This window comes from Pelodiscus sinensis, chromosome 7, assembly GCF_052426305.1.
Source record: "Pelodiscus sinensis isolate ZL-2025 chromosome 7, ASM5242630v1, whole genome shotgun sequence".
Taxonomy (NCBI): Eukaryota; Metazoa; Chordata; order Testudines; family Trionychidae; genus Pelodiscus; species Pelodiscus sinensis.
Window position 1 is genome coordinate 35286207 of NC_143058.1, and position 13447 is coordinate 35299653.

The 13447-nt window shown below is 38.5% G+C and overlaps 1 protein-coding gene across 3 annotated transcripts in view; it reads right to left on the bottom strand.

Moving 5' to 3' along the window:
- ITGB6 (integrin subunit beta 6) overlaps positions 1-13447 on the bottom strand; it is a 92399-nt gene that overhangs the window by 42192 nt on the left and 36760 nt on the right. Inside the window, exons 1-8 of one of the 3 annotated variants that reach the window (XM_014574719.4) lie at positions 13167-13324; positions 12916-12992; positions 12128-12207; positions 10352-10556; positions 8756-9002; positions 7645-7810; positions 6514-6675; positions 5100-5195 (exon numbers count right to left, since the gene is read on the bottom strand). In XM_014574719.4, the coding sequence (XP_014430205.3) occupies positions 5100-5195; positions 6514-6675; positions 7645-7810; positions 8756-9002; positions 10352-10556; positions 12128-12207; positions 12916-12976 (1017 nt within the window). In that variant the 5' untranslated portion in view covers positions 12977-12992; positions 13167-13324. Of the gene's footprint in view, positions 1-5099; positions 5196-6513; positions 6676-7644; positions 7811-8755; positions 9003-10351; positions 10557-12127; positions 12208-12915; positions 12993-13100; positions 13325-13447 lie in introns of those variants that run through there. The other 2 variants (XM_006111648.5, XM_014574716.4) reach the window with 2 other exon arrangements.

Here is a 13447-nt window from a genome sequence, read left to right on the forward strand (position 1 = left end):
AGAAATCACTTGTTAGTAAATATATCCTAAAAAATGGAAAGCCAGAATCATAGGTATGTTGAAAAAAGGGGTCATGGACTTTTTGGGGTTATCCTGAGGCTGCTCCGAGTTGTGCTGCTTGCTAAACAGGCCTCTTACTGCACCCATGGTTAAAGGAGAAAGTGGAAAATGGTGTTGCTCCCATTGCTTTAGTGTGTACCTGAGGAGCAAGCTCCTGGTTGTGGCTACAGAAAAAAGATATTAAAACAATAACATTATTAAAATCAATATACAAGTGTTGTAGCTGAGTCCAATCACACATGCTCAGAGGAAATAGTGCATTCTGAGTTCAACATATAAGGAACTAGCAGAAATTACTCATTCTGCACCCTGTAGTTAAATAATCAAAGAGTATAAACGAGCTAAATATTTATGGCATCCACTGAGTGGGTATTAAAATTCTACCATTACCCAAGGATTGCTTGCTAGGGGCCAATGAAATCTATCCACTGGCTTTAATGGACATGGGATTAGATCCTACACCTAAATCTGGAGTTATCCAGTTCCTCTTTAATTTACTGTTTTATTGCACTGAAAAGATCCTTCCCTCACTGGGTGCATAAACTTTTCCTTTGGAATTTCCCAGCAGTCACTGACTGTTCTGGATAACACCGTTCTTATCAAAGGTTTTATGTTTCAATATCTCTGTGTCAGTTTCATACCAGTATCAAAGTTATCAAGTGTCATGCTTTGTTCACTAGAACTCTATACTAAGAGTTACAGCTTAAAAAAAAAAAAAGAGCCATTGTTAATCCATCTACAACTTTTTTTTCTCTACTTTCTTTGTCAGAAAATTAAAGTACTACCATTTTCTGTCTTGTATAAAATATAACAGTTCTTTTAAACATTCTATCTACTGCTTTTATCTTTTGCATGTGGCATTCTGACACTTAACTGACTATCTATTGCTATTATTCCTTGCATGCAGCCTTACTAACCTGTAGATTAGATGGACAGTTAATCAAAATAAATACAAAATAATAATTTTTTAAAAAGTACCCGACTTTTATTGCTGTCTTTCCTAAACATCAAGAGGCATATCTAGAACTATGGGACTCACACTCACAGTTTGTGTCAATCAAACTCAGAATAGTTATCCAAAAGTGAGATTCTTCCTTATTTATGATTATAAAGAAATTGTGATATGACAATATAAATCAAGATTATGAAACTGCAAACAGTGAATTCTGATCTAATTTTAGACACTAAAGATTAATTAAAAACAGCTCGACTTGGCAAAAATATAAATAACAAAATAAGATTGATACAGAGTTCTCTTAGTGAGGGCCCTTTAACTGCTCACTACACATCTCAGAGTGAAACAGAGGAGAGGAAAGAGCTCCTTGTGAAAAATCTCCAAGTACACTACATTTCACAGTCTCTCATTAACCCACTTCCACTGTGATTCCATGACTTCTACCCCAGTTCAAGCAGAATCAGACTGAGTACACAGAAGAAGCAGCCAACAGTAACATGAGATGTATTGTCAGAGAGGCTGAAAGCAGGGACTGCATGGATGGCTAGGTCTTCATATGTAATCTGGTATAGGTGAGACTACATCCTGTCTTCTCTATAGATCCTCCAGATATAGTCTTATAAGGCCATGGGTACAATTTTCAGAAGAGTGTAAGAAGCCTGAATCCCATTGACTCTCAAGGAAACACAGGCTCCTTACCCATTTAACATTTTATTTTTACCACGTCCCCTCCACAGTGACGCAAACACCTCATAATGGAGGGAAAGGGATTTATCTGACAGTTCAATGCTTGATTATTTTTCTGTGGTTTTACTGCAGATGGGAAGTAGCTCAGCTTTAGTTAATTTTCCTCCCATCCTCTACTTATTTCTACTCACATTTTAAACAGGAAACTTAAGTGATGTTGGCCCACTGCATGGCTATCCTGTCACCCCATACATTGGTTCTGCTGGTACCAGTCACTGGAAAATTCCCCAGCTATAGGAGAATCCCCAAGTACAGGCAGTCCCCGGGTTACGTACAAGATAGGGACTGTAGGTTTGTTCTTAAGTTGAATCTGTATGTAAGTCGGAACTGGCGTCCAGATTCAGCCGCTGCTGAAACTGATCAGTTTCAACAGCGGCTGAATCTGGACGCCAGTTCTGACTTACATACAGATTCAACTTAAGAACCCCAGGCATCCCCAAGTCAGCTGCTGCTGAAACTGATCAGCGGCTGATTCCAGGAAGCCCGGGGCAAGGGCTTCCTGTAGTCAGCCACTGGTCAGTTTCAGCAGCGGCTGACTTGGGGACACCTGGGGCAGAGCAGCTGGGGTGCTGCTGGGTTGGTCGCATCTGGGCTGTCCGCTGCCTGCCTGTTCCGCTGCTTTGCTTCCTCTCCCTGGTCTGCTGGAGACCAGGGAGAGGGAGAGCCCCATTCGTAACTGCAGATCCGACATAAGTCGGATCCGCGTAACTCGGGGACTGCCTGTATATCCAGACTAGGGGACAAACTAGGGATGCCGAGGCAAAATGTGCTTGCCAGATATAAGTTATGGCTGCTTTAATTTCACTAAGGGATGGATGGAACTGCTACTGGCCAGACCCTGAATAGATGCACAATGGTAATGCAAAGTATCCATTCCCCTCTTTGTCCCAGTTGTATTTTCAATAAACTGTTTAATCTTTTCTTCATTTTCTCTGCTTCCCTTTGTCATGCAATGGCTTTTTAAACAAAAGAGTCTTCACGTAACTGAGACTTGTATTCTTCACTTCAAACAATGCTAAACATCTTTTCTCCTTTTAGTGCATACAGGCAGTTCCTAGGGATGTTAAAATGTGATGACTTCTCCAATCGAATAGCTGACAGATTTTCTGTCGACTATTTGATTAGTTGACAATGGTAAGCTCAGTTTGGCTCATGCCGATTCACAGCAAAACCTTCCCAGCTGCAGCTCTGTATTGTGAAGCCCAGGAAAGCCTTAGCACAAAGTCCAACCTCCACCCACAAGCTCTCTCTCTCTCTCTCTCTCTCTTTCTCTCTCTCTCTCTCTCTCTCTCTCTCTCTGTGTGTGTGTGTGTGTGTGTGTGTGTGTGTGTGTGTGTGTGTGAGAGAGAGAGAGAGAGAGAGATGTATGAAAAGACACATGTGAAGCAGCGGCTGAGCTAGTGATTTTGCGCATGTTTCCCTAGACTTTACAATGCAGAGCCGCAGCAGTGGGGGGAAGCGGCTAGTTGATGGTGCTGCTTATTGATTAGTCGACTATTCAACTAGGTGCTAACATCCCTAGCAGTTACATGAGAGGGGGAGGGGAAAAGGTCCTCCTTCCAGTTTGCCATTTTGTACTTTATATATCCTGGTCCCTTTCCACTTATCTCACCATAAAGAAGTTTCAAACTGAAGAGCAGGAAGCAAACGGTCAGAGCAGGTGAAAACTCATTATCTGAGAGATGAACAAAAAAAAAAAAAAAGCAGGCTGGAGTATTAGTCCCAGCTAGGGATATAAAAAAGTAGTCGATTAGTTGACTACCCGATAAACCTAGGATATCAGAGGCAGCAAGAGGTGGGGGGGGGGAAGGGGGAAATCAGGTGCTGGTGCTGTAGGAGCAGAGGCAGCAGCATGGGGGGCAGGGGAGGCTGCTCTGGCAACAGCTCCAGTCCATGGCAGGACCGGGGGCAGCTCCCCACTGGGACGCCACCCATGGCCAGGGGCTGCTGGACCTGGTGTGAGCCAGGATTGAGCAAGCCCCGCTCAGTCCCAGTATGCACCGAGTCCAGGAGCTACCCTTGCTTGTGGCTCTACAGTTTAAATATAGTAGGAGCCAGGCTGCCTGTGTGCCCAACTCTTTCTGCATTTAAACTGCTGTAGGGATAGCTCCTTCTGAGTGCCCTCCGTTATCAACTAATCGTGTAGTTGATATAAATTATATCAACTACATGATTATCCAATTACCCACCTCTTAACATCCTTAGTCTCAGCATCTTAACGTATTACTGTCTAATGCTAGTGATTATGCAAAACAGTTCAGATAAGCTTCAGGGTTGAACATCCTTATCCACTATGGCTTAAAAAGTAGTTATTCACAATCTTAATTAATTTAAAACCCAATTTATAATAAAATAAATAACCACGAAATCAGTACATGCTAAGATGTTTTCAAAGTAACTGTACTTTTACATGTTCTAATTTGGGTATCTATATTTCAAATTTTTTTAATTAAATTTTCACTTTGCATGGTAGAATCCTCAGTGTTTAGTCTTATCAACAGGTACTGTATAAATAGAGCCCTTCATTTACAGTTTTTATTGTATTTAATTTTTCCCGGGAAGTTATCCATGTTTATTATCACAACACCATAATCAGGTGAAAATCAGAGCAAAAACTATTAATAATTTTGGGGGTAAATATCAAGGTTTATTTTGATGGATGGAAAGACAAAGGAAAAAAGGTTAGTAGTCAGTAGAATAATTCTTTGAATTCTGTTCATCAGTGTGGTTTGCTGCAAAACTAAAACAGAACTCAAAACACAATGCCACCTAACAGTTTAAGAAAACAATGTATCTCAAAACCTCATATAAAACTTTTACTTTAAATAAAAAGTTTATTGTTGTAGACTTAGAACTCTTAGCCTATGAATATTTACTTTTAATAACTGGTCACGCTATCTGTAGCACATACACTCAATTTTATCCTTTTCTCTGTTTTTTTTTAAACTTTCAAAGAACCATTATCTGCTAAGAACTTGAAATGTGGTAGCATGAGATTCATCAGTACATTCAGATGTGCATGCATTTCAGAACTTCAGACCTGTTTGTATCTTGTATGTATCTTACTTCAGCAGGCAGCTTTACATATGCAAATAAACAAATGTACTATTGTAATACACATCTCACTTAACTTATTTTTTTTAATCAAGTTTTTTATATATTTGAATGATATAAAAGTAGGGTGAAAATCAGAAAAACTGAATCATATTTTTTGTAAAACCCAGAGCTTTTCAATAAAAAATATTTTAAACTGAAAAAGAAGGGGTGAATATATAAATAATATAAAAAGGAACATTCAAGCAGAACACTGGACAGTTACAAATTTTAGTTACCTTACCTCATATAAGTAAACTTGTTCCTTTGTTACGGCAAAAATTAGTAAAACATTATTTTGCACAAGCTTGTCTGTTAGTTGTCCAATTGTTGGATACTCCTGAAAACAAATAGAAAGAGCAAATCAACTCTTGTTTTACAAAAGGACCAAGGAGTTAAAAGCAGCGATGAAAATCATTACATGTGATTTCTAATGAACACACATTCATACCGTGCTCCATATAATATAAACATGAAATTACCCCCATACGCATACAGAGTAAATGTGTATATGTACTTAGAGTCTTTTCTTCTGGTGGTCACATTACCCTGAAGAGACAGAGGCTACGTCTAGATTGCATCCCTTTTTCGGAAAAGGGATGCAAATTAGATGTATCGCAATTGCTAATGAAGCGGGGATTTAAATCTCCCCCGCTTCATTAGCATAAAAATGGCTGCCACTTTTTTCCGGCACAGAGCTTTGCCGGAAAAAAGCGCCAGTCTAGACGCGGATCTTTCGGAAAATAAAGCCTTTTCCAAAAGATCCCTTATCCCTTATTTTAAGAGGCTTTATTTTCCCGAAAGATCCGCGTCTAGACTGGTGCTTTTTTCCGGCAAAGCTCTGTGCTGAAAAAAAACGGCAGACATTTTTATGCTAATGAAGCGGGGGAGATTTAAATCCCCGCTTCATTAGCAATTGCGTTACGTCTAATTTGCATCCCTTTTCCGAAAAAGGGATGCAATCTAGACGTAGCCTGAGTTATCCACCCACCTTGGTGACATGCCTCAGTGCCTGGGGTCAGGAGTTTTAGTCCACACACTAGATCACAAGCCTTGGGAATCCTCTTTCAATCCCTTAATTCTTGAGTTTAGCTTTCTCATCTTCTCAGAGTCTAACACTTTGATGCAAGGACCTCCTACCTTTCTGTTTGTATGGCACCTAGCACAATACAGCCCACATCCTGAAAGTGGTCTCCAAACACTACCATAATAGAACTAATTAAATAACAGCATTAGTATGAGCACTTGAATCTTAGTTTGAAATGTTTCTCTGACCTCAGTAGTGTCCTACAAATTCCTGAACCACTTCTTAATTCATTTTCTTCAAGACAATGTGATGAAAGCGTATATTTGCTCTCCTCTCAGGAGAGGATGCCAAGAAATCCCATTCCACATGTTACCCATGGTGGCAGTTATTGGGAGTAAGAGGTATGACTTTTTTTTCTCATCATAACATGTTCAAAGATCAGTTGTGTCAACATGCTGTGTTCTTAGTTCTGATTTTATGAAAATATATGATTAAAATTAAAATGGATGACATCAAATGACTGGATTTCCCAAATTCTAATGCATATCACTGAACACTGTCATTAATATACCAATTCAACTTTTCTGTACTTTAAAATTCCATAATGAAATAATTGTACAAAGCACATTACCAGAACTGTTGACATGGAATATTCATTATTGTGGTCCAAGTGACAATGCCCATCATTTGGAATAACAATCCCTGCCAGTTTACTGTCCATCCCAAAATGGGAATCAGCATCACTCACAAACACCAGCAAATGTAGAGAGTCATTTCTCCACCCAATTTTTTCCTGAAATTAAAATGTAACTTCAGTATAGACTTTGATTACATTGATAGAAACAATACAGAATGATGGGGTAAAAAGACAGAAGAGGTCTTACAAAGCCCTGTAAGCAGACATCATGATAATTATTTAACAGAGTTTATCCCATTGACTCTGAGCAACATATCTCCTCTTCCTGTTGATTTGTTGAGTGAAGTGTGCTGGTTATGCAAATGTATAGCTGCTTGTCATTTATGTAAGACATTGTTGATCATTAAAATATTTAAAGAGGGGAAAAGTGAAGAAAATATTGTGAATAAGTGGCAATTTTATTGCTTTTCATTCCCCATAGACACCTGATTATTACATAATCAGTGCATTTAAATTGATGGACACTACAACATTATCATTTTTAAGTTGATTATATTATACACTTTTCAAGTGAAAAAAAAAGATCATTTGAATATACCTTCACAGTCTGACCAAACACCCAATGAAATCAGTGGGGGTCCTCCATTGATTTTAATAGGTAGCAGGTTTAAAACAAACAAAAGGAAGTATTTCTTCACGCAACACACAGTCAACCTGTGGAACTCCTTGCCAGAGGATGTTGTGAAGGCCAGAACTTTCACAGGGTTCAAAAAAGAGCTAGATAAATTCATGGAGAATAAGTCCATCAATGGCTATGGAGGATGGTGTCATTATCCTCTGACTGGCTGGGAATGGGTGACAGTAGAGAGATTGCTTAATGATTCCCTGCTGTGTTCCCTCCCTCTGGGGCATATGGCATTGGCCACTGTCGGAAGACAGGATACTAGGCTAGATGGACATTTGGTCTGACCCTGCATAGCCGTTCTTAGGATTTTAGTGGAGTCAGATCAGGGTCAGAGTCTACATTTTGAGAAAACAAGAGCTACTTTTAAAAAACCCCAAACCATAAAATCTGCTAATACTAAAATGTGGACTAATAAATATTACACCTATAAGTTTCATTACCTTGCAAACAGCTGCCTGCATAATTGCATCAAATCCTCCCTCCGGAGTGTCTATATTAGCAGAGATTTTCTGTCTTTTCACAATTTCATTGAATTTTTCAGCGTCATTTGTTAATGGCAAAACATGCTTGTATCCAAAGGTGGGTAAGCAATCATATGGAACACTTCTATAAAATAAATGGTAGAGCTAGATCTGTATCTTACAGCCACTGCAGAGACAGGATGCATTCACTGTAGTTGCTGTGGAACTCTAGCTAGCTTAATTGTCAGGTGCACATCTCTTCGGTGCATGTGGTTTTTATTAATATCATTGCTCAGTGAGACAGATCCAATGAAAAAAACTTCAAGGTTAAAACATAACATGGAACTCAATTAATTCTAATAAGAAACTGTCCATTCAGATTCGCTGTGGCTAAAGTGTGGCATACAAATTGCACTTCCCCAGGAGTAGCCCTGGGAGGTCCCAATAATACCCCACAGTTGCAGAACTTCTGTGCTCCCCTTGTAATTGGATCCAGCCCTTTCCAGGGCACACTATGCTCCCACATCACATCCTGATAAGCTTACTGGGCTCCTCCCTCCATTCTCCCCATGTATCCCCAAGTTGTGATCTGGGCAGGACTCCTGCAAAACAAGGCTCAGGGAACTATTCCTGGTTATTTAAAACAAAGACATAACAAGAATGCCATTGATAAATAGACAAAACTGTTGTTGCTTCTTATAGCTGAGTAATGAAAAGTATGGTGACCCTTAAAGATGTCATATGAATAATCCAGGATTTGAATAATATGTGTGTGTTTTCCAGCAAAATAAAGAGACATATGAGTATTGATGTTGTTAATCAAAGGCACCTGTAGCTAACAGGAAAATCTGAACAGCAAGCACATAGGCAAGCTTGTTCCTCCCTGCTCCCCACCACCCAAGAGGATACTGAAAACAACCTGAGTATGAACCCAGTGCCACACCCCACTTGCCTTATTCACTCAATTGCAAGTGAGTAAGGTGGAAAGGCTCCAGTGAGGACAATGAGCAGGATTTTGCCCCTACAGATCAATTTAATCTATGTTTCTACATTAAATTATAACACATACATCAGTGCTTTCTTTGCCTACCTGCAAGGATTGTTTATTTCTTCCGTTGTGGTTTTGATGAATGGAGAAACTGGCTTTTCAACAAAAGACCCAAAACCCAGTCTAAAGTTGCTTGTTAGTTTTGACATTTCTTTGGAGAGAGTTGAGCCTAATTCCTTTATTGTATTCAGATCATCATCCATTGAAGCGGAAAGGTCCATGAGGTAATAGAGATCAACTGGATAATCTTCAGTCTGGCGAACTTTGATCTGTACTGTTTCTTCATTTCCTAGTAAAGCCATAGGGGAAAAGGAGAACAAATTAACACATCTAACTTTAGACAATGTTACAGGCAATATGGCAATGATGCTGTCTGGTTTTTTCTTAATATTTCTGTATGGTCCATTGGTAGAATTAACAGAAATCTATAAAATTATTAATAAAAATTCCTAATAGAAAATCTGAAAGGCAGTAAGTAGGTATAATTTGTATTGTACCACTCAAGGAAAGCATTAAATTTAGGCTTCGGACTGTTTGACTCCTGTGGATCTAGTGTGTGAGAAAAAACAAATGGCAAATTACAGCTTTAAAACCTTCCAATATGAAACTACAATTGAACAGAAGCTAGCACTTTCAGGGGTAGTATTGTAAGCATGGGACCGGGAGAGTGGATTGCAAATGTGCCTACTTTGATTCCCGGCTCTAATCTAACATTTTCCTAGGGAAAATGAGGTGCAGCAAGGTTTAAATAATGTACTGTGTGTTATTTAAACCTCGCTGCAACTCATTTCCCCTGGTACAGACTCTGGGGAGCTGGCTGTGATTGCAGTTTCTCAGTTCTTTCTTCAGTTCTGGCATGGCCTGGGTGTGGGTTAGACCAGCCTCCAGCACAGAGTGCTAGAACAGTGGGTGCTACTGCACCCCCTGGTTTGAAGTAGATTCCATTATAGTTCAAAAGCTCTTAGCACCCCCACTATAAAATCTGTTCCAGCTTCCCTGACCTCCAGACTCCTCTAACAAACCCATGGGATAGTTCATCTTCTGTGCTATGATCATGGGCTAAGGTTGCCAGATGGTTTCAGCAAAAATACTGGACACAGTTGACAGTACATCACAATCTACATTACATCTTATTTAGAAAATACCGGACATTTTTATTTTCTCATTTAAATTTTCTCAATTTGTTTCCCAAACAGAAAGCTCAAATACTGGACACCTGGCAACCCTTGGACTTACGGCCCTTTGAATACAGGGGGAATGGTGTATAGCTAGCTCTTCTAGCTCTCCACCCACAGGAGGAATTGCCAGCCCAATACATGGGCCACCTTTCTATTCCTTTTGTGCCACCCCAAGCTATGGAGAGAACAGAGCAAGGAGAGTTATCTCTTATGCAAAGTACTTTTGAGGAATTTAAATAGTGTAAATTTTAGAACCATCCATCAACTTAACTCATGATAAATATTCACTAGGTTTTATTTGGTTACAGATAATGGTTAATTTTGAGTTTATTAATACATTTAAGTTAAATACAATCAATACATTCTGTTTTTCAGATCATTAACAATTTAGTCTGAGAGGTGAAACCTGGAAAGACAGCATTAGCAGGAAAGTATCACAGTTGTGAACAGAGTAACTTACCTGGTCTTAATCTAAAAGTTAACTTTTGAGGGGAAATCTGTGTGACATCAGAGCTATTCTTCTGGATTCCTACGCTAAGGGGTTTATTTTTGTGAATTTCTACTTTAGAAATTGGAAATTCAATGAAGTTCCACTGACATCCTTTTGACAAAAGATTTTCCAGAGTATCACACCTTCCATGAATTCCAGATTCATCAGTATAATTCTGAAACAAACAGCAGAAAGAAAGGAAGAGCCAAATTTATTATAGAACAATGGAAAATAAATTATTTATGCATGGTGGGCCAAATGCAGGGGTGACAGGCATTGTAGTGTAAATTACACACTAGGTATAAGGTGGCAAAGAAATGTGTGTTGCTGGAACAACTTTCTACATTTGCACTCAGTAGGCTTTTAATTGAAAAATGAATGGAGCTTACATTTGTTTTGTATTCCAGCAGGACCAGTGGAATGGGAATTGTGTGAACCAGGTAGTATGGGAATTGTGCCACTCATACCTAGTATGTATTTGGCCCCAAGACAGTTGGGAATGAAGACATGTAAGTTAAAGCGTATGTTGAGTCTTACCCAAGTTGTTTTTTCTACTGCACCTTTCTTTGTCAACACTAATTTTTGGACACCTACTGAATAGCAAATAAGTACTCCATAACTTACACCTTTTTTCTGACCATCTTTCACCTGATGTTTAACTAACACCATATTTTCATGACCATGATTTTAGCCCAGACATTCACATGGCACTTGTATTCACTTCCTTGAATTCAGCCCTATGTGTTGTTTGGCTTTGTCTCACACTTAGGATCTCTTCTAAAGCCCACTGAAGTCAACAAGAGACTTTTCACTGACTTCAATAGCCACTGGATTGGCTGCACTACTCTCACCAAGTGGAATGCCAGTTTTATTATTATATCATACTCTTCCTATTCAAAGCCCTATAGTCACTTAATTTTCACAACACTGATGTAAGGTATTATCATCATTGCTGTGTGAAAACTTCAGCAGAGAGGCTAAGTGATTTGACAAAGTCCACAGAGAACATCCTTGTAAAAGCTGGGACTAGAATTTGGAAATTCCTGGTTTCTAATCCTGTGCTCATACCACTGGTTCATACTATTCCTTTGTGCCTGTATAAGGAATTCAAGCTTCGGCCCTTAAACTGCAAATGTCCCCTAAATTTTGTCACTGAGAAACACGCTGTTAATGGTACAGCCCAGTTACTTTAAACACACAAAATCCACAAGCCCAGAGATTCAGAGTTAAAGCTAAGATTCTGCTTCATAAACACAAACTGAGATTCCGAACACCTCTGGCGAGGTCAGGAGGTATTCCTAGTCACATTTTACACATTAAGAACTGAGGTAACTGGCTTGCCTGGGATCACACTGGAAATGAAATCCATATCTACTTCCCAGCCCCATGCTTTAGTCACAAAACCTCCATATCTTGGGCACTCTATCCTGTATTACAGCCCCTATACAATACCACCACAGTCACTTCAGAAATGACCACTATAGCTCCTCTGAGAGGCAGAAACAAAGGTGCTAAAATCTGGGGATTTTTTAAAATAATCAGATAACAATGAAAAATAAATCATAATCCCCAGCTGTGCCACTTTTTGATTCCTAGAGAAGGTTACATGGGCATTTCCCCCCTCTAAATGCTTCTTACATTACTAAAGCACCATCTGATCTAGTTAATTCAATATTTCCATCACTCCTAGTCATTGCAAACACTCAGATTTTATGGCTTTGAAATTGTTGAGATCATTTACTTTACCTCTTGAGAACACCAAGCACACTGTGGTCCAGAGAGCAAACAATCTTCACAAGATACTGCACTGCCTGGAGGACAGCTTCCTATATTTAAACACACAAAGATAATAGATTAATAATGGGTTGAAACATTTGATTTATGAAATATTTTCATTTTGTTAAAAATATTGTCGATAAAAATAATGGCACATTTGAACATACTTAGGATTATTGTTAAAATTCCATAATAAAAATATTTATATTTGTTTAGTATTTAATTTGATCAATAATTACACAATAAATAGTACTTAATTAAAAATGGAGGTCCGAAGTTCACTCAGGAAAAATGTGCACACTATTATTTTTTTCTAAAATTCATTTCATAATTATTAAATTTGTTTAATAAAAACTCGATTTTTTAGCGAAATAGATCTGTGAACACTGTACACGTTACAGTTGTTTCATTCAGCTTTTCAGTGTACTTGCACTGGAAGTTAAAATTATGCCAGGTTCCATATACACATCACCAGAGTCACAGATGTAGTGTAAAATTTCATGATGGTCAAACTCTGATTTGTATAATTAAAATGGCTCAAAAGAATGTGTATTCGGTGCAAGTAGTTCTATATTATGAATAGGTGTTCTCTAAGTAGTATGGCTTTATAGTCATAATTACACTGTCAAAAACATTCATTAAGCAGAAAGGAATGACTGAACAGACAATATAGAAAGCTAGTTAACATTAAAATATTAAACAAAAACCAATGTAAAATAGGCTTTTAATAAGTGGATTTCACTAACTGTAAGCCTTACCTTGTACATTGTTATTTCTTTGGAGAAAAAGAAAGAACAGGAAAAACAATACAATCCCCATTCGTTTTCAATTCTGGCTGTGAATTAAAAGCATAAAAGAAAATTACCTTCAGGGTAAAATGATTATTGTGGAATACTGCAAAAGTCATAGATTCTTGATGTATGTATTCTAAGATGATACTTACACAGGTTCGAAGAGAAACTTCCAAACTATTAAGACAGAACATTAATACAAAGAAAACAAAGGCTACCTGGATAGGTAGGAACGACAAGCTGTTCATAAAAGCAACTTCAGCATGGTTATGGAACTTAACACTGTTCTTTATCTTACTTCCTTGTTTTCCTTATAAGGAAAACAGGTACACAATCATAAGAAGGTGGGGGAATTCATTCAGGTACTTGATTTTTTTTTTTTGTCAGCACTTGCAATCGCTCTGGGTCCTAGAGAAATCTTTGCAGGAGATCGTTATCAAGTGTTACAGTTAAATACTGTTACTCCTTTGACTATTATCTGACCAAGTTCAATATGCTG